This window comes from Lolium rigidum, chromosome 3 (genome assembly GCF_022539505.1).
Source record: "Lolium rigidum isolate FL_2022 chromosome 3, APGP_CSIRO_Lrig_0.1, whole genome shotgun sequence".
Classification (NCBI taxonomy): domain Eukaryota; kingdom Viridiplantae; phylum Streptophyta; class Magnoliopsida; order Poales; family Poaceae; genus Lolium; species Lolium rigidum.
This window is the reverse complement of record NC_061510.1, coordinates 319,293,552-319,314,822: the sequence shown is the minus strand read 5'-3', so window position 1 is coordinate 319,314,822 and position 21,271 is coordinate 319,293,552. Positions and strand designations below refer to the sequence as shown.

General features: G+C 48.3%; 2 protein-coding genes across 18 annotated transcripts; one reads left to right on the top strand and one right to left on the bottom strand.

The window, feature by feature from the left end:
• Window positions 1-3,457: 3,457 nt before the first annotated feature.
• On the top strand, window positions 3,458-5,841 carry LOC124699943 (putative cyclic nucleotide-gated ion channel 9). Its single transcript, XM_047232158.1, has 4 exons — window positions 3,458-4,273; window positions 4,356-4,663; window positions 4,751-4,862; window positions 4,951-5,841. Exons 1-4 carry the CDS (start codon window positions 3,458-3,460, stop codon window positions 5,839-5,841), a joined length of 2,127 nt encoding a protein of 708 aa, XP_047088114.1.
• An 11,319-nt stretch (window positions 5,842-17,160) lies between these two features.
• On the bottom strand, window positions 17,161-20,979 carry LOC124703786. Of its 17 annotated transcripts, none has more exons than XR_007003277.1 (7): window positions 20,774-20,979; window positions 20,483-20,674; window positions 19,937-20,116; window positions 19,620-19,716; window positions 18,490-19,273; window positions 18,043-18,093; window positions 17,161-17,342 (listed from the first exon to the last, which is right to left on the bottom strand). XR_007003277.1 is itself a non-coding variant. In XM_047236018.1 (3 exons), the coding sequence occupies exons 1-3, from the start codon at window positions 20,849-20,851 to the stop codon at window positions 20,060-20,062; spliced, it is 327 nt and encodes a 108-aa protein (XP_047091974.1). In that variant the 5' UTR covers window positions 20,852-20,979; the 3' UTR covers window positions 19,730-20,059. The 17 variants fall into 17 exon arrangements, 1 of the variants encoding a protein (XP_047091974.1); XR_007003285.1 differs by having other exon boundaries at window positions 18,043-18,082; XR_007003275.1 differs by lacking the exon at window positions 17,161-17,342 and having other exon boundaries at window positions 17,822-18,093; window positions 18,490-18,594; window positions 18,862-19,273.
• Window positions 20,980-21,271: the final 292 nt, after the last annotated feature.

Sequence of the window (21,271 nt, the reverse complement as noted above, 5' to 3'; positions counted from 1 at the left end):
AAGAACGAGAGTGGGATTACTCTAACGCAATCCCATTATGTTGAGAAGATCTTGAGCCGGTTCGGCTATATTGATAGCAAGCCTTCTTCAACACCTTATGATCCCGAGTGTGACACTACGCAAGAACCGGAGGATTTCCATAGATCAATTGAGATATTCTCGGATCGTTGGCTCACTCATGTACTTAGCGAGCGCGACTAGACCCGACATCTCTTTTGCTCGTTAGCAAGTTGAGTAGGTTCATGTCAAACCCGGTATCGATCATTGGCATGCACTTAATAGGGTCATGCGCTACCTATGTGGTACAATGAGTTATGGGATTCACTATTCGGGGCACCCAGCTGTGCTTGAAGGATATAGTGATTCGAATTGGATCTCGGATGTAGCTGATCCGTACGCCACAAGTGGGTATGTATTTACCTTTGGAGGTGGCGCAGTGTCATGGAGATCTTGCAAGCAAACCATATTGACGAGGTCAACTATGGAAGCGAGAACTTCTTGCTTTAGACACAACCACTCGTTGAATCGGAATGGTTGCGTGAGCTCTTGATGGACTTGCATGTGGTTGAAAAACTCTGTTCCGGCAATCCTTTTGAATTGTGACAATCAAACTGTAATTATCAAAGTGAACAATTCTAAGGATAACGCGAAGTCATCAAGACACGTCAAGAGACGTTTGAAGTCCGTCGGGAAATTGCGAAACTCCGGAGTAATAAGCTGTTACATATATTCAAACGAGACAAAAACCTGGCAGATCCCTTTACAAAGGGACTATCACGTAATGTGATAGAAAGTGCATCGAGGGAGATGGGTTTGAGACCCGTTGATGTTACACCATAGTGGTAACCCAACCTTTGTGATCGGAGATCCCGTGAATTAGGACTTGGGAAGAACAAACTAGTGGTTTAATTGAGGAGAGTATTCTGTAACCCTCTCTATGTGAAGATGCACAACTCTCAATTGCTGTAAGGCAGGTTGGCAACAAGCCTTAATGTGTTTATGTTGGCTATTTTAGCAAAGGTGCTGTCCTACGAGCATTCTTGAAATAACACACCTATATGAGTCCGATTGTTAAACGTCGCAATCTATGAGATTTGGGTGATCTCTAGTAAACTCATGAAGAGACCACGAAGTATGACGCATATGCTTCACCCGCGGGGTAGGCTGCCGGCAGCCATGTACTGGTCATGACTTTGAGTGAAACCCTGTTCACGCAAAACTTGCAATTCAAGGCTTAGTCCATTGTTCAAGTGTGAATGGATGTAGCTTAAGGTTCTAGGCGGAAGTTCAACTTACGGTCTCCGCCGAAACACCGGTATATAAACAAGCGAGCGAGTATTGGTAAATCTCTAAATGGGGATTTGAGATCTGGTGGGGGATTGTTGAAATATTGGGCCCACTTTTAGTGGCCCAAATTAGATTTCAGTTTTTCCTATAAATCTCAAAGCCCACATAGTGGCAGCCATGTGAGTTTGAGCCCAAGTTGGTGGCAGCTCACTAGGGAGGGGTAATAGGTGGGAAGTTTAGTCCCACATGGAAAGTTGGGAGGAAGTTAGACCACCTTATAAGGTGGGTTGTTTCACCACTAGTAAGTGAGTGAGAATAGGAGTGCTACACGCGCGCGCTCCTCCTCCTCCTCGCTCGCTCGTCTCGAATCGACACGACACGTCACGACGCGCGCGCCGCGCTCGTGGTGAGTGGATTGAGCCTCGAGCCGAGACTTTCCTTACTTTTGCAGCTCGGGGAAAACGAACGAGTCCTAGACGGACGCGTCGCGGTTAGTCGGTTCGGGAAAACGAACGAGTCCTAGACGGACGCGTCGCGGTTGAGTCGGTTCGGGTCGCTCCCGGATCGTGGGCTATACGTAACCGACTCGAAACGTTCGTGCGACGTGGGCGTGGCCCACGTTGCCTAGGGTTTCCCGAGCCTATATAATCTCTTGCCCGACTACCGCGAGAAATACATCTAATACACGAGTTAGGGTTTCTACCTCTCTGCGCTTGCGCCGCCATCGTAGCCTACTCCATCCCGCGCGCCGAGCGTGCATCGGCGAACGGGAGAGAAGGTCTCCGGAACCGCTCGTCCTTGCGATCCTGTACGGGAGAGGGCGAATTAGGTTTTTGGGAAGCGCTCGCGCGGCTTGCTCAAGCTCTTCATCACGGGTCGCCTTCCGTCCAAGTCGGGCGGTGCTGCCTACCGTCGTCTTCAACGCCGTCTACTTCGACCCATCGTCCCCGTCGTCAACAACGTTGTCATCAACAACGTTACCGCTGCGACATCGTCCGCTACACCTCCACCGCCACCTCCACCGGATCGGTACGTGCGACATATCTCGATCGCGTTTTAGCGATGGATGTTGTACTGTTTGCTCTGCTACTGTACATGTTGATCACTGCATCTAGTGTGTTCGAGTTTCACATGTTAGTAGTTACTTTCGTCATGCTTTATATTCTGGAATTAATCATGGAAATTGTGCCTAATTATCCAACAGCCATTTCCTTTGAAAACATGCTAAGTCCTTTGTCTTCCAAATCCCCCAAATAACAACTGCAATCACCACGGCCGCAAGTTTCCTATTCCAACCTTTCAAACCTTTCAGCCAAACATTAACACTACTTAACAGATGGGAACAAATAATTGGTCCCAAGCATGCATCTGCAACTCCTAATCAGCTCACTCAAGCTTAGAAGCAGCTCTCAAAACTAGCCTCTGACCAAATTGGGGTGGTGTCAAGGTGGGATTCTCGTGGGATTTCACTTTTAGTGTATTTTAACTTTTCTAGTTTAAATTTAGTGTCAAAATTTATACTACAAAAAGCAAAATGCGCTACAAGTGAGATTTAGATGAGATCCCACTTGACACCAAGTTTAGCCCACGGATCCTCAGCCGGTGATTCACTTTGCCGTTTTTAGCCGCATGGTGGTTGGTTGGGCCGAATGCGAACGGGGGAACCAAATGTGTTCCTGATGCAGAGAGCGGTTTTGGAGTGGGGAGGCGATGAACAAGGTTCGTTTCTTTCCATACTGATCCATTGATTCGAGAGGTGAAAGCTCGTACGAAAATTAATTTGGTTTCTTCCGTTGATTGCAGATAACAATTCTCTGTTTTTAAGCATTTGGGCATTTTAGCGGCAGATATCTGTTTGTCGAGAGGAGGAATCGATCGATCGATAGAGAGTGAAGCGGCAGAACCTTAATTTGGTTCATGGCCACATTATTATTATGAATCGGATCGGCCACCTTCCAGGAGCAGCAGCTAGCAGATCATGTTCGGCTGCGGCCGCTACAAGACCAAGTTCATCGACGGCAGCAAGAAGAAATTCGTAAGGTGCGCGCATCAGATCGAAGGCATTAGTCTCTTGCTGCCGCGCCCTCATGCATGGTGGATGGAAATTGAACGTCGTGTTTTTGCCTCGTAGCTTAGGCTTGACGACGACGAGGACGCCGCGAGCAGCAGGATGTCGTACGAGGCGTCCACCGCCGGCATCGGCGGCGGGGAGCGGCGGCGCTCCGCCTTCCACATCGGGTACGGCGGCGTGGTTGGCGCTTCCCGGCGCCGGCTGGCGCAGCCGGAGGCCCTGGCGCGCGGCGTGATCACGACGGGGTCGGCGCAGCTCCGCACGCTGGGGCGGTCCATCCGCACGGGCGCAGCCATGGCGGCGGTGTTCCAGGAGGACCTGAAGACCACGTCGAAGAAGATCTTCGACCCGCAGGACCGGCTCCTGGTGCGTCTGAACCGGAGCTTCCTCATCTCGTGCATCCTGTCCATCGCCATCGACCCCATGTTCTTCTACGGGCCCGTGGTGACCCTGGATGACAACAAAAACAACATGTGCATCGGCATCGAGAGGAGCCTGGCCATCTCCACCGCCGTGCTCCGCACCGTGGTGGACCTCTTCTTCCTGGCGCGCATCGTGCTGCAGTTCCGCACCGCCTTCATCGCGCCCTCCTCCAGGGTGTTCGGCCGCGGCGAGCTGGTCATCGACACCGTGGAGATCGCCAAGCGCTACTTCCGCCGCTTCTTCGTCGCCGACGTGCTCTCCATCCTGCCGCTGCCGCAGGTGATCACCTGGAGGTTCCTCTTCAGCAACAGCAAGACCGCCGTGCTGGAGACCAAGGACAACCTGCTCTTCATCATCATCGCGCAGTACGTGCCTCGCCTGGTCCGGATATACCCGCTCTCCACGGAGCTCAAGCGCACCAGCGGTGTCTTCGCCGAGACGGCCCTCGCCGGCGCCGCCTACTACCTCCTCTGGTACATGCTCGCCAGCCATGTACGTCCCACCCTATATCATCGGATCCATCATGACCCTGCATCCTCATCATCCGCTGATCGAGCATTCTTGATTGTGTTAGATCGTGGGCGCGTTCTGGTACCTGCTGTCGATCGAGCGGGTGAGCGACTGCTGGAGGGCCAACTGCGACGAGTTCCCCGGATGTAACACCATCTACATGTACTGCGGCTCCACGGAGGAGAGCAACGACGAGTTCAAGGAGTGGACCACCGTGATCAAGCAGGTCATCTACGAGAACTGCGAGCCCGACGGACAGAACCCCTTCGACTACGGCATCTACTCCTCCGCCGTCACCTCCGAGGTCATCAGGTCAAAAGACATGACCACCAAGCTGCTCTTCTGCCTATGGTTTGGCCTCGCAAACTTGAGGTATCCAAAAGTTCTAGGCTCAGCTACCATGATCGATTTGTGTTGCAATGGTAGAGTACTAACATTGGTGATCGATCGATCGATCAGTACGCTCGGCCAGGGGCTCAAGACAACCATCTACACCGGGGAGTCGCTCTTCGCCATATCGCTCGCCACCTTCGGCCTCATCCTCATGGCCATGCTCATCGGAAACATTCAGGTAGCCCCAAGCCCCCACAAGATTGAACTAATTTACTGTCTGAAGTGTACTGACAAGTGACAACATGTGGGGGATTGCGCAAATGCAGACGTATCTCCAGTCCCTGACGGTGCGTCTGGAGGAGATGCGGGTGAAGCGGCGCGACTCGGAGCAGTGGATGCACCACCGCCTCCTGCCGCAGGAGCTGCGCGAGCGCGTCCGGCGCTACGACCAGTACAAGTGGGTGAACACGCGCGGCGTCGACGAGGAGGCGCTGGTCCAGAACCTGCCCAAGGACCTCCGCCGCGACATCAAGCGGCACCTCTGCCTGGGCCTGGTCCGCCGCGTCCCGCTCTTCGACAACATGGACGAGCGGCTGCTGGACGCCATCTGCGAGCGGCTCAAGCCGGCGCTCTACACGGAGCGCACCTACATCATCCGCGAGGGGGACCCCGTGGACCAGATGGTCTTCATCATCCGCGGCAGCCTCGAGAGCATCACCACCGACGGCGGCCGGAGCGGCTTCTTCAACCGCAGCATGCTCCAGGAGAGCGACTTCTGCGGCGAGGAGCTGCTCACCTGGGCGCTCGACCCCAAGTCCGGGGTCAGCCTGCCCTCCTCCACGCGCACCGTCATGGCGCTCTCCGAGGTTGAGGCATTCGCGCTCCACGCCGAGGAGCTCAAGTTCGTGGCGGGGCAGTTCCGTCGCATGCACAGCAAGCAGGTGCAGCACACCTTCAGGTTCTACTCCCAGCAGTGGCGCACCTGGGCGGCCACCTACATCCAGGCGGCATGGCGGCGGCATCTCAAGCGGAAGGCCGCCGAGCTGCGGCGCAAGGAGGAGGAAGAGGAGGGACGCTCGTCCAGCTTCAAGACCACTATACTCGTGTCCCGCTTCGCCGCCAAGATGCACAGGCAACGCTCCAAGCGGGATGAGGAGGTCATGATCCATGTCCCCGTGCCTAAGCCCCGTGAGCCTGACTTCGGCATTGATGACTGAATCACACACACGGCCTCCGCCTCCGGTTACTACTTCCTAACATAGCTTAGCCTTCATCATCTGTACCGAGTCAATGATTTGACGTCTGGATCGGGTGGTGTGTCAATATGATCTAGACAAACTTTAGTTATATTCCCTCCCTCTGTGGGAATATAAGACGTTGTGACACACTGTTTTACTACACATAAATGTCTTACAATTTAGCACAAAGGGAGTATATGTCTGCTATTTCATACCGGATATTGCGAATCCCTAAACTCTCGATCACCCAAAAAAGATCTTCCAAAAAAAAAACCCATAGCATCTCTTTTAATTGACAATGTAACTTTGATTATGAATGAATAAAGAGGAATTATGTGTTACGAAAAACTGAAATTGCATCATTTACAAAAGTTGCATGTGGTAATAAGGACTCACAAACAGGCTATGGACGCAAGGAGTGATACAAAGTCCACCTTATACCCGCAAAAGTTTCCCCATCCATGATACTCAACTCCGCCTGCAAGCTTATTGAATTAATGATGATATAAAATAAAATGATGCCATTATATTTTTGTAGATTATGCTTTAGAGACTACCGTTTTTACACTAAATAGAGCATCATCATAGTCCGTAAAAATGACACCATACAAGTTATGGTACAAACCCTAATAGTTCTTTCTTAAATTTTTGTATGCATAGCGTAAGTAAATGAGTTTACAACCAAAATAGGATGAATGTCTTTATTGATTATCTCAGAGAACAAATTGGAAATTTTTCTCACTGTGAAGTCAAAGACAAAAGTGTTTGTCGACGTTTTCTTGCCTATTTCCAAGAAATTATTTCCCGCAAAATATCTTCGTGGTTCGACACGTAATTTAAGCGGATACTATAAAATTGAAAAAGATAGGCTCTTAAATATTGTTGAGATCCTTGATTGCAAAGCGGAAACAGTCCCGTTAGATGCTCAAGAGAGACATACCATGCGTAAGGCAAATGTTGATTTAGCTAAGCTACATCGTGAAGAGGAGTCTAAGTGGGATGAGCGTGCAAAAGTCGTCGAAAGAGAATTTTCCAATTAGAACAAGAGGAACGAACAATTTTGGGTCAGGAAAATTTGAAACATTATATCTCTGAGTATTACAAAAATCTTTTTGGACCGCCACCACCTAGTTCTTGTATTATGGTCGAATCGATGAATCATGATATAAAGAAAATTTCTACCGAGGAAAATGCGATTTTGATTTGTGATTTTACTGCAGAAGAGGTTAAGGCCATAATGCAAATGGAAAAGAATAGGGCGCCGGGACCGGATGGGTTCCCGGCTGGGATATCTTGAAATCCGACTTGATAGCGATGTTCGAATGTTTTCAGAGAGGAGAGTTACCTCTTTTTCATTTGAACTTTGGGGCGAACATCCTTCTCCCCAAAAAAAGAAAATGCCATCCAAAGACGACAATATCGTCCTATTTGCTTGTTAAATGTAAGCTTCAAAGTTTTCACCAAGGTAGGGACTAATCGTGTTTCAAATATTGTTGAAAGTGTGGTCCAGCCGACCCAAACTACTTTCATGCCTAGTAGACACATTCTCGAGGGTGTTGTTATCCTTCACGAAACCATACACGAACTTCATAGGAAGAAATTAGATGGTGTTTTGTTTAAGATAGATTTTGAAAAGGCATATGACAAGGTAAACTAGGGCTTTTTTTTGCAACAAGCGTTGCGTATGAAAAGTTTTGATCCTAAGTGGTGTTCATGGATTTAGAATTAAATTGAGAAAGGTAGTGTGGGTATTAGAGTAAAAAATGACATAGGTCGTTATTTTCAAACAAAAAAAGGTCTTAGACAAGGCGATCATCTGTCTCCCATTCTATTTAATATTGTTGCGGATATGTTGGCTATTCTGATCGTTAGGGCCAAAGAAGATGGTCAGGTTGCTAGTCTTATTCCTCATCTTGTACATGGAGGGGTGGGGGGGGGGTCAGTATGCATATGACACCATTTTATTTATGGAACACGACCTAGATAAAGCTCTAAATGTGAAATTTGTTCTATGCATTTTTGAACAATTGTCTGGTCTTAAAATAAACTTTCATAAGAGCGAGCTTTTTTTTGTTTTGGGGCGGCAAAACAGGCGGATAATGATTACAAAACTCTATTTGGGTGTGACAATGGTTCATTACAACCGTTTTTTCATTCTAAATACTCCCTCCGTCTCGTGAAACTATCTAGATATCTTCAAATTTGATAAATCTTCGATAATTGTTATATGAAGAAAGAAGCACGAAATATTAGGCTAAAATCTATGAAGAAAGTTTCTCACGCTTAATTTTAAGTAAATTACATTTAAACCTGGGCATTAGTATAGTTATTTGTTGATTAAAATTCCACCAACTTTGGTGAGAACTTCAGATCCCTTATAATGTAGAGGACGACTAAACCACCTGAGTAACCAGTTTGAGGGATCGGCTAGGTGCGATCTAACCTCCAAAAAAAAATCCTCTAATAGATTTGAAGGGATCTGCTAGAGATGCCCTAAGTAATTAATATGCGGTAGATGCAATTCCACATTTATATTTACCATCCTTGTACTAGTTTGATAAGGTTTTCCTATTATATATTTCATCGGCTGCAACATGACATGTATCTCACCTGCTCACCAGATAAAAGAAGATGATATGATTCACTAGGAGTGGATTGCAGTGGTTGTAGGGGACCTGGATTACTTCAACCTGTTTGGTTGAAGTAATGGCTTCCTAGCGCATACATGTAATATAGTTTTTAGAGAACATGCATATGATAGATCCATCTATCAAACTGTGTGTAAAAGCGTTGCAGTGCCCATACTCCCCCCTCCCCTCTCTCACGCAGCTACAGTAGCTGAGCTTTTCCCCAAAGAGACCGGGCCGAACCAAAGCCAATCTCGCCGGCGTCGCCGGCCGAGATGGGTGGAGGGGAGGCGCCGGAGTACATAGTCTAGCTAGGAGTTGTGGCTTTATGCCAGTAGGGGGCTTGATGCCCGATGGTGCGAGCGGTGGAGGAGATCAGTCCGCCTGGATCTCGTCCGATTTAGGGTTCTTCCTTCTCTCTCTATTTCTCCGGTGGTCGGAGGTGGGAGTGGAGAGGACGGCGACTGCTCAGCTCAATAAAGATGTGGCGGCGATCCACCTTCTGCAGATCGACTGCAGCGGGAGGCGTTTTTCCCTGGCCGGCCTCGGCGGCGAGGGGGGAAAAGCGTCCCTACCTGCGACCAACGGCGTCATCGAGCTCCTGGCCGGCCATGGAGGCGAGGAGGAGCACAGCCGCGCCAGATCTTCGTCGGCCGGCCGATGGGTGGCCTTATCTTCGCTGCTTTTGGTGCAGCGGCCGAGTGCTTTTGCTGCTCCTCTTGGTCGGCCGTGGAGGCGAGAGAGAGGGCAGGGGAGGCACTGCTGCTGCGCACTCGAGGTGGTGCCGTATCTACTTCTTCTTTCTCTGGTGGTTTCTCTACAAGCGCAAACACACAGCTGGCTCCATGGCCGCTGTGATCTGCAGCCGACATGATGGCTGCTTCTCTGCCTCTGAGACGGAGGCATCTCTCTGTCCCTACTGGTGCTCGACGCCTTCTTGCAGCCAAGTGCTTCGTTCCCGGCGGCGAGAAGGTTGCCAGTGGGGGTGGATTTTCGCCGGTCGGAAGAGTTCGAGCTTCTTCTCTCCTTTCATTGGCGGCGACGCTTCGAGGAAGCCGGCGATCAGCGGCGGCGCTACTCCAGGACCTGATTGCTTTTACATTCTTTGTTCTGGGGTGTTTTCTATAAAGTTACATGCCTTATCTTCAAAAACTAGGTTCTTCAGGGCAAGTAAGGTTAGGGGTCTGTATGCATATTGTAACCGCCTTGTGTTTCTTTAATTGAATACCACCTCTTTTTCAAAAAAAAAATCAAACTGTGTGTATATGAATGGGAGGCATCGAGATATATGAACTCTCTACACAATAGATTCGTGCCGGCGACTCTCTGCAATTGTGCACGAGAATGTACATTTAGAGTCACTGTGGGGAACTTGCTTCAACAAGATGATGTGGAAGGCTTGGTCTCTTCCAAGTATCAAGTTCTTTTTCTTGACTTGCCGTGCATGATAGGCTTTGTACGGTGGATAAACTTGAGAGGAGAGATTAAAATAATTACAATATTTGCACGCTTTGCAATCAAACACAAGAATTAGAGGCTCACCTATTCGTCCATTGCCGGTATACCAAGAGAATTTGGGGAATGAGTAAGGATTAGTTTGGCCTAGCTACCTACCATTACGGTCATGAGTGGTCTAACGAGTGTTCAATCGATGAATGGTGACCCACCATGTCCATCAAAGCGACTTCGAATCGAAAAACAATGACCTCCCTCACCATGTTGATTGGTTGGATGATTTGGAACGAGAGAACCACAAGGGTTTTTGAAAAAATTCAGCCCCTACGACCATCTTACTCGGAAGCATCAAGAATGAGGTGAAGCTTTGGGTCAAGGCGGAGACGAAAAATTTGGGCTATGTAATGTTTGGAAAGGAATCTGTTTTGGTAACCTTGAACACCTACCTAGTCATGTCAGGATGCTTCTCCTTAATTAATAGAATGAGGTAAATCTTTTACATTTGTTTTAAAAAAATATTATGATTTCTATAGGAGTGTGAATACGTTCAATGTTCAGATATTTTGTGCAAACTATACTTGCACTAATCTAGCACATTCGTGGCGGTTGGATAAGAGATAAGACCAGGGCCCCAAACTCGTGGCGGAATCGCCACGTTCGTATTGTTCATGAATTAGCCCATATGGCAAAATTTAAAAGTTCAGATTTTTGGTTGGCGACCATAAATGTAACTTTAATTATGAATGAAAATAAAGAGTATGTGTTAAAAAACCAAGATTACATCATCAGGTATCAAAGTAGCGTTTTTTCTCCGAGTCCTTGTAGGCGCTTTGGCTGAGCTTGTCGGTCGTGCTTCCGGTTGTAGCTTCTTCGGTATTTCGTGTGGGTGTGTGGTGTCGTTCTGTAAGCTGGATTCAACACTTTGTATCGTTCTTGCCGTTGGGCACTTAAGTGCCTTTTATCTAATTTTTTTTTTATCAAAGTAGCACATGCCACATGGTAACAAGGACTCAGAAGCGGGCTATGGAAGCAAGGAGAGCCACACGGTCCATCTCGTACCCGCAAAAGTTTCTCCATCCATGACACTCGACGCCGCCCGCAAGCTTCTCCAGGGACTTGGTCGCGAGGTTCAACATGAAGGCGCCGCTGGTAGCGTCTCCGCCTTCTCTGGTGGTGAATAACACGGTGCCGCTCTTCTCGTTGAACCACCGCAACTTAAACGCGGTCCCTCCACTCACCGGGGCTTCGGGAACGTCGATCAATTCGCGCAACTCCCACTCAGTAGCCGTGCTCAAGCTCTGCGGCTTCAGGCTCTCCACGGTGATGGTGAGGCCGGTGAAGAGCGCGTGTAGACGAAGCTCAGGCTCCCATCCGGTGTCACGCCCAGCAGGCGGTAATCCGGCAAAAAGTGCTCGATGAGATTGAAAAGAGAGTTTAGGGTTTGTGCGTGGGTAAACAACCCCGCACCTATCTCCACTTTATATTGACATCATACAATTACAACGTATACAACACGTATACTTGATACACACGACAGGACAGAGTCCGGGTCTAATTACAATTCTAACACTCCCCCTCAATCTAAACCGTGACAAGGTTGAGATTGGACTTAAATCTATCTATCATCTGTCGGGTGGCTGGTTTAGTAAGTACATCAGCCAGTTGATCACGAGTGGAGATGAACCTGACATCCAAGTCACCGGCTGCTACTCGTTCTCGCACAAAATGAAAGTCTATCTCAATGTGCTTCGTCCGAGCATGAAAGACTGGATTCGCCGTCAGGTAAGTTGCCCCAAGATTATCACACCACAATATGGGGGTACGCTGCCGAACCACACCAAGCTCTTTGAGAAGAGAATCGACCCATATAGCTTCAGCAGCGCCATTAGCCAACGCTTTGTATTCTGCCTCTGTACTTGACCTCGAGACTGTTGGTTGCTTCTTAGAGCTCCAAGAAATAAGATTTGCTCCAACATACACTGCAAAACCGCTGGTGGAACGCCGATCATCTACACGGCCAGCCCAATCTGCGTCAGTGAAGATACTGATGACTGTTGACGATGACTTGTGAATCCGCAAACCAGTCGTCAACGACCCTTTGACATAACGCAAAATACGTTTCACAGACTCCCAGTGAACATCAGTTGGCTGTGATAGAAACTGGCAAACCTTGTTCACCGCGAAAGAGATATCAGGCCGAGTGAGCGTGAGATACTGTAGTCCTCCAACAACACTGCGGTATCTGTGAGAGTCATCAGAATTGAGCAAAGTTCCTGAACTTCTTGACAAAGTCTCTGACGCCGCAAGTGGAGTAATAGCAGGATTACAATTCTCCATGTTGACTCGATGCAGAAGGTCAAGAGCATACTTCTTCTGAGTCAATATCATTCCCCCTGAATTGTAAGTAGCCTCCAGTCCAAGAAAATACTCCAACTTGCCCAAGTCCTTGATAGGAAACGTAGCAGCGAGAGAACGAACCAGAACATCGACGACATCCGGTGTAGAACCAGCAATAACAATATCATCCACATATACCAACATGAAAATCTGCACACCATGATGCGAGTAGATGAAGAGTGACGTGTCAGCTTTGGAGGAAACAAACCCGAGTCGATATAAACGCTGACTCAATCGTGCATACCATGCACGCGGAGACTGCTTTAGACCATAGATCGACCGCTGTAGTTTGCAAACATGAGAGGGGTATTGGGCGTCCTCAAAACCAGGAGGTTGCTGCATATATACCGTTTCAGCCAAGAATCCATGCAAAAAGGCATTGCTGACATCAACTGCATCGAAGCGTCCACCCACGAGAAACTGCGAGAGACGGAGACGAGACGGACCGTAGCCGGCTTCACAAGCTGGACTAAACGTGTCTCCATAATCAATCCCGTGTCTGCTGAGTGAAACCACGAGCGACCAATCTCGCCTTATGCTTGTCAATAGACCCATCCGGACGATGCTTTGTCTTGAAAATCCACTTGCTGCCGACGATATTAACGCCCGGTGGCCGCGGAACCCGAGTCCACGTGCTGTCTTCTTCGGGGCGAGAGAACTCATCAGCCATAGCGGAATGCCACGCCGGTTCGAGAAGCGCCTCGCGATGCGAAGATGGGGCAGCAAAGAAGGCACGTCGACGAGGATCATACCGGACCGTACCATCAGTATACACCTTCTCCCGTCGAGTCTGATCGCGATGCCTGGTCATCATCGCATGTTGCGACGTAGCAGCATCGGACGGGTCAACCGAGGCGCCGCGGCCGGCGGTGCGGCGAAGGCAACGCGGGCTGACCCGATCACGGGAGGCTCCGGCGGCCCATGGGCCGTTGCGAGAGGGAGGCGAGCTGGCGCCAGGGGACGGCGCGTGCATGGCCCCTCCATGCACGTCGATCGGAACCACGTCGATCGTCGCCTGATCCGGGAGAGCACCGACCACCTGCGAGGGAACACCAACACCTGGCACGGACGGATCAGTAGACAGGTACGATAGGTCGTAATTTCGCACAGGTTCACTAGTAACTGGTTCATCGGAGGGAAAGCGAATAGCATGTTCAAGAGAAGTGATATCCACGGATGCACCGGGGGTAGCGAAAGGAAAAACAGACTCATCAAAGACAACATCACGAGAAATATAAATTCGCCCCGTGGATCGATCTAAACATTTGTATCCTTTGTGCATAGGACTATACCCCAGAAACACACACATCTTAGACCGAAATTCTAACTTGTGAGAGTTATATTTCCGGAGACTAGGCCAACAAGCGCACCCAAAAATGCGGAGAAAGGAGTAGTTAGGCTGAATGTTCATGAGTCGGAATAAAGGTGTCTCCTTATTGATGACGGGGGTAGGCATACGGTTAATGAGATAACATGCCGTAAGGAAGGCCTCATCCCAAAAACGCAAGGGTAATTGCGAGTGAGCAAGGAGAGTAAGACCGGTCTCGACCAGATGTCGATGTTTGCGCTCAGCTATCCCGTTCTGCTGGGAAGTATGAGGACACGAGACACGATGAACTATGCCGGTGCGCTCAAAATACCGATGTAGACGGTGGTATTCACCACCCCGGTCAGACTCGAAAAGCCTTGATCTTAGCGTTCGGAAGACGCTCAACATGAGTTTGAAAGGAATAGAAAACTTGTTCTACATCAGATTTGTGTCTAAGGAGGTAAATCCAGCAAAAACGAGAATAGTCATCAACAAAGCTAACATAGTACTTGTACCCACCCGAGGAGACACTGCCGGCCCCCAAACATCAGAATGAATCAATTCAAGAGGTACAGTAGAAACACGAGAGGATAACGAGTATGGTAATTGATGACTTTTAGCACGTTGACAAGCATCACACATCGAAAAAGAAGTATCTGACGAGGAACTAGAAAGCTCATTTAGCCTAACAATATTTTGAACTACATTATTGGATGGATGGCCAAGACGTTGATGCCACCGTGAAGAGATAGCACCGGCCGACACTCGAGATGATGACGAAGCTCTTCCGAAAGGGACGGGATACAGGCCTCCATGACTCCTACCGAGAAGAAGAACCTTCCTCGTGGTTTTGTCCTTTACACAGAAAAAGTCACGGTGAAACTCGACAAACACATGGTTGTCACAGACAATACGATAAACAGAAAGGAGACTCAGACGAGCATCAGGCACATGAAGGATGTTCTTAAGATGAATAGATGAACCAGCTAAAAGTGAATGACCAATATGCGAAATTGACAAACCTGCACCATTGGCCACTTGCACCTGATCTTTGCCACCGTAGCGCTCGTAAGCTTGAAGGCGGGCGAGCTCGCTGGTCAGGTGATCCGTAGCCCCTGAATCCATGATCCAGGGGTTGTTGTTGTAGTTTGTCGTGGCAGCATTGCCTCCGCGCTGCTGCGGAGGCTGATAGGTAGCATCGAAGCGGTTGCGGCGGTCCCTGGCGAGATGCCCCCAATTGCCACAGATCTGGCAGCGTGGCCGCCAGCGGCGCTGCTGACCACCGCCATTACGATTGTTGTTGTTGCGGCCATCATTCCAGCCGCCACCGTTGCCGCCACCAGTGCGGCCGTCATTGCGACCACCAAAGCCTCCACCATCGTTGCGGCCGTAGCCGCCACCATCATTGCGGCCGCCGAAGCCGCCGTTTCCGCCACCGCCGCTGCGGGGCTGTCCCCGCCGGCCATCATTGCCGTAGGGACGGGTGGAGGATCCACCGCCTTGAAGGGCAGGGTTAGGACGCATGGCCGTATTGACCGAGGAAGTCCATCCTTCGGCGTGGGCCTGCTGCGCTTGGAGGGACTCGAAGGAGAGCACGTTCGAGTAGAAGGTCACATAGGAGATTGCCTCGGTGCTGTTGCCGAGGGTGAGTGGTGCGGTGACGGCGTTGTAGGCAGAACCGAGCCCAATGACAACGTAATCGACGAGCTCGTCATCGGTGATGGGAACACCGGCTGCAGCCATGGCGTCGGCTAACGCCTTCATCTTCTGCATGTAGGCGGCGGCGGAGAGGTCTTCCTTGCGCGTCGACACAAGTTGGCGACGGATGTGGCGCACATTGGCGCGACTCGCGCGCCGTACGGGTCATGGACGCTTTTCCGGACCGAGGCAGCGGTCGCGCGACCAATGAGCTGGTTGGCGATGTCGGGCTCCATGGAGCCGAGAAGAAGCCCGATGACGCGCGCTGGTCCCGGATCCACCAGGCGTTCGTACTCGGGGTTAGCCACAGTAGTGGCCTCGTCACCTTCCCCCGTCGTGATGGTCTTCGCTGGCGCCGCGATGGTTGCGTCAAGGTGGCGATGAAGGCCGGCACCAGCGAGATTGGGAAGGAGGATGCCCTTCCAGAGGTTGAAGTTCCCGGCCTCCAGCCGAACAGCGGTCGCGGGGACGATCCCCGCGGAAGCAGAGACGGACGACGACGATGCCATGGACCCGACGGAAGTGGAGAGCTGGAGGGAGGACGTCATCGCAGCGGCGGTGGAGGGAACTCGCGGCGGCGGCGACGATCGGATCTTGCAGCGGCGGCGGAGGAGACTCGCGGCTGCTGTGGCTCTGATACCAAGATTGAAAAGAGAGTTTAGGGTTTGTGCGTGGGTAAACAACCCCGCACCTATCTCCACTTTATATTGACATCATACAATTACAACGTATACAACACGTATACTTGATACACACGACAGGACAGAGTCCGGGTCTAATTACAATTCTAACACGATGTAGGGCACGAAGAACACGTCCGTGATCGCCTCCATGGGTGCGCCGTCGAGGCGCACGCCCAACGCCGCACGGTGCATGGGCCAGTAGGCCACTCCGCGGACCACGACAGCAGGGCCTAGCCGGCGCAGCTTACCGGCATCCATCTTTGCGCCGGGCATCCTGCCTTCCGGCCCCCAGCTGCCGACGTCGGAGGAGAAGATCCGCAGCGCCGTGAAACCGCGGCGGTTGTAGACGAGGAGCACGCGGAAGAAGCCCAGCGGAGTGCTGGCGGCGTCAAGATCGTCGCCCGTGAGTATGGCGCACGCGTAGTCACTACTACACGGTAGGGATTTAGGGGCACTTTGCCCTGGGGCACTTTTCAAAGTGCCCCTAAATACCCCCTTTTAGAGGCACTTTTGCCAAAATGCCTCTAATGCCCTACCTATTGGGGCAGTTTTGAGAAGTGCCCCAATACGTGATACCTATTGGGGCAGTTTTGAGAAGTGCCCCAATAGGTATACACCTATTAGGGCAGTTTTGAGAAGTGCCCCAATTGGTATATACCTATTGGGGCAGTTTGGAGAAGTGCCCCTGTAGGTGGCTACTTTTTGGGGCATTTTGGAGAAGTGCCCCTGTAGGTGGCTACTTTTTGGGGCATTTTGGAGAAGTGCCCCTGTAGGTGGCTACTTTTTGGGGCATTTTGGAGAAGTGCCCCTGTAGGTGGCTACTTTTTGGGGTATTTTGGAGAGGTGCCCTAATAGGTAAGTCTTTTTGGGGCAGTTTGGAAAAGTGAACGCGGTGAAGGAACCTGGAAGAGAAATACTACAGTTCAGGCACCAAGAGCAGATCAACAAAAAAGCAGTATTACTTTATCAGCATCGGATGCCAAACCCACACCAAATCAGTTCAGGCACCACATATCACATGTCAGGTTTTGTCATGTTCCTCAGATTCCCGATTCGCTGTTGTTTTCGAGAATGCAGATTTCATGTTTTTAAAGTATATAAATAAAAATAATAATTATCAGACCAGGCATAAATCAAATTTACGCTTGATATACGGCCAGAATCAGTCTGTTACACAGGATCAGTATTACACATGATCAGTCTATTACATCATGTATCGTACAGTACAACCACAGCTCTGATACTTTTTTGATAAGTAGGCTTCACATGTCATCAAACCTTGACGTGGAGCTACCGTAAAACCTTCACGTCCTGTCAATTAAGAAAAGGGATGTGACAAGAAATGAAGGACCTCAAGGACCTCCATTCCAATTGCAAAGAAAATAATAGATTTAATGTGCAGCATGCTGTACAAGGTTAGCAGCATAATTATTAACTCCATGTCTTATGTCTAGAAAGCTGACAGGCTGTTGCTGCAGCGTGAATGCCAACCATTTCTGAAAAAATCTTCTATGAAACTGATGTGTTTTTTGTTCTCATTTATATCTTTGAGTACCAGAAATTTTGCAACAACTTAATAAGCCATTCTAGATAAAAACAACGTAGCAGCATCAGGTGTAGGAAGAAACTCACATATAGGCTACTAAGACGCACATACATAATTGGCATTCACTTGTTTTCCTCTCATTGGCTATTCTAACTTCCGGGGTTTCCTTCTCTAAAGAAGCTTTGTTTTAAGCTCCTTTTTATATCGAGCAAGAACATGAACTGGTGGAACTAAATGAAGAATATAAGGTCCAATATCAAGGTTTGAAAATATACTAAATATTACCAACAAGGGAAAAGATCCAGGGTCATGGTTCAACATCATAACCAGTACTAACAGATTTCTGTGTACTAAAACCACAACATGCATATTTTAGAAGGGAAAATTCCATGTTCAAACATTGCTACAAGCATAAGCATCCACATTCTCAGTCCTAAAGGATTAGAATTTGGGGAGGAAAATAACCTCAAGTCTTGGGAAAAGTAGCACCACCAAATCGCGTATCCTGCATGGTTACTGTAATTGAGAGAGAGAGAGAGAGAGAGAGAGAGAGAGCGAGAGATTAGATCAGAGAGAAAATGAGAGGAATTTCAGAACAGAGTGTGTTGTGTGCTACCAAGAAAAAAGAACTAGTCGATCAAACTATATCGCCATGTAACATATCTACTGAGCTAAATAATCTATTTGATTTGTTAGGAGACATAAAGGACCAAGACAAACAGGGAAAAGACTTTGTAGGTTGTTCCAGATTAACTAGAATGCTACAAGTGAAGTAGAACACTCGCTGCTCATCCCAGCATCACCAAAGCTAACAGCAAACATACTAATATATCTCGACGAAAGTAATCTGAATCCGACAAGCGCGAGCTCAACCAGGAGAGAATTAGGATAAATAGATAGTCATATTTATACCTTCGACGCACGGCTGAGGCGATCTTGACTCCCCGACGGAGATGTCAAGGACGAGCTTCTGCACCTTTATCTCCCGCATGAAGTTGCCAGCTTTTTCTCCGTCAACTGCGAGCACCAAGCATATACAAAACCACATCATTAGAAGAGCAGAATCCTGAGCACACCACGATTCAGGATAACAGAATTGGAGATTATTTATGCACAGCCATGAAAATTATTTGCAAAGCTCTGCATCAGGAGTAGTGTACAAGTAAATGGTTTATGCACTAATACATGTTACTGCATCTATAATAATTATTTTAACATTACATAAGCTACTAATATACTACATGTTGAGTAAGCAAGCAGCATCAAAAATAGGTTGATGTCGACCTGCCCATGATTCTGATGAGTACAACATTATGGTCCAAGACTTCAAGTAAAAGTTGCTCAGAAGATGGTTGCTGCTTAGTATAGCATGTTATGGTCGAAACTTGAAAATAAAAGCTGCAAGTAAGATAACGGAACCAAATCAATATCCCATATGTTAAGACATGCTTATGTCTTAACACATGTTTTCTACTGATGTTTTGCAGAAAGAAAAGATATATCGATGTTTTCTACAGATGTTCATGCTTGTTGGCTACGAACTCTAGAATACGATATTAATCTGCTAAAAGAATGCATTGGTCAATATATAAAAGCTCCCTGTGTAGCTACAGAATACAATTCATCTAGCCAGCTCCCTGTGAAAGCTCCATTCCCTCTCAACATCGACATCAGAATCCATAAAACACTCATCATACTGGAGTTTGGAAAAAAAAAATCAGCTTTCAATTCCATGTCACGGAACTGTGTCATCTTTGCAATTCTGCTGACATTTTTTATACAAAAACAAGGTACACGGAATTAACAATTTCCAAAACATGTTTATCCTTTCTTGAAAACACAAGTTCTAGCTGATATTTAAAATATAACTTTGAGATAAATATGTACTTTGCAACAAAGCAACAAGCAGTTGTCAATGTGAACCAAGAAAGAGACAAGACAATCATCTATGGTATGCAATGAAATGCTGGAAGACAAGAACATATACTTTCATTTGGCCTGAGATTATGGACAGAAGGAATAACTGGGAAAAAAAGATTCACCTGGATAAGGATGAACGGCAAGGACACTCACCAGAAGGAGTATTTACTGAACCATACAGCTCCTCATTCAGAGTATTACGTTTTACATGCCTAGATACTGAATGCAACAAATAACATCCATAAATACATAAATAAAAATTAAGAAGATAAGTAATATTTAAATACTAATGATCGAGTGTCAATTTGAAACAACAATCAACGGGAACATTTTCCATTCCTAACATTAAACCTTACAACCAGATCTTTATACTACTCATATATACTGTGGCAACATGATTTACTACAGAACGTGTGCAAGCTGGGAAGTCATAACTCACCACTTTGTGCCAACTTATGCTCAAAATATCCAAGAGAAAGATTTTAGTAGTTTCACCAGTGAGCTACTATCCCTCCAAACCATTTTTTTAGAGGTCGGATACACAAACCAACCAAGTTTCAGTTTATCGAAAACTATTCAGAACTACATGTGTACTCGATCCTTCTTTTTTAATCTCAAGCTGCAAATATCATAACAGAATTAGTTTTTAGTTTTGCATAGCATGGGAGCGTAACAGAAATAGGTAACAACATAACATTCAAAACAGAATTTCCGTAATTTAGATCTTAAAAAACCCAACAAGTACATGGCATCTAGAGACACATACGAGCACTTTAGAATGCTAGAAATCATAGATACTTTAAAGTTTATACATAAAAGAAACAATTTAAATCATCAATGTAACCTTTTTCGGTTTAATCATAATATCTTATGACCCAAGCAAGCAGTATCCTACGAATGAAGCCTTAGAACCAATATTTCTTCTAATAAAAATATCTCTTGAAAATGTATGTCTGCACATATCTAGAATAGATGAACAACTCACATCAGGACACGGTTCATTAGACGAACAGCACGGTGATCTTGATTCGATGGGAACACAAAATGCACAAAGAAAATCCGAATAGCTACTGGCAGTGGCAGCTACCTCATCCACAGCCTGGGCTACATTCTCCAGACCAAAGAAAGCCTGGAAATAGATCTGCACCCAGACTGTGCAAACAGATCTGCACCCAGCCTGCAAAAATCGAGCACAAACCATACCAGATCAACAGATGTCTAATCAAATCCACAACGAATGAAGCAAGGATCGGATGGGAGCGGGCGGAGAACTCACTGAATCCTTGTTGACGAGGTAGTCGAAGATGTGGTCTGGCAGTTGTAGGAGAACTCGTCGTCGGCCGACGCTCTGCATCTTCGAGCCGGGAGCTCAGAAGCCCTCGTCGATGCGGGACACGCGATGGTTGTCGGTGCAGCGTGGAGGCAACTCATCCTCGCTAGCGCCCTACTCCTCGCCGGGTTTGGGGACGGCGGCGACTCGGACGTGGGGGACGGAGCGGGCGGCGTTGGAACAGGGGCGAGGGCATACGGAGTGCGGGTTAATATCTCAGAATCTAAGGGGCAAAAATGAAAACTATACTGCGACGTACTCGTACGACCCAATTGAAGGGCCTAAATGCCAAAAATCGAACCTACCGAACTCAACTCTCTCTCTCTCTCCTCCCCGGCACGACCGCGCCTCCCTCCCTCCCTCTCTCGCGCCTCCCTCGGTTCCCCGATGCGCCACCGCCGCTCGCCCCCGTGCCGGCCAACGCCGGCCACATCCTCCGCAGCC

Bases quoted from the DNA above. Each gene is read 5' to 3' on its own strand.
- LOC124703786 (XM_047236018.1), bottom strand. From the start codon at position 20,851: ATGCAGAGCGTCGGCCGACGACGAGTTCTCCTACAACTGCCAGACCAC. The intron at 20,675-20,773 runs GTGAGTTCTCCG...CGATTTTTGCAG, and splicing joins ACCTCGTCAACAAGGATTCA to GCTGGGTGCAGATCTGTTTG. The intron at 20,117-20,482 runs GTGAGTTGTTCA...TGATATTTGCAG, and splicing joins CTAATGAACCGTGTCCTGAT to CTTGAGATTAAAAAAGAAGG.
- LOC124699943 (XM_047232158.1), top strand. From the start codon at position 3,458: ATGTCGTACGAGGCGTCCACCGCCGGCATCGGCGGCGGGGAGCGGCGG. The intron at 4,274-4,355 runs GTACGTCCCACC...TGATTGTGTTAG, and splicing joins GGTACATGCTCGCCAGCCAT to ATCGTGGGCGCGTTCTGGTA. The intron at 4,664-4,750 runs GTATCCAAAAGT...TCGATCGATCAG, and splicing joins TTTGGCCTCGCAAACTTGAG to TACGCTCGGCCAGGGGCTCA.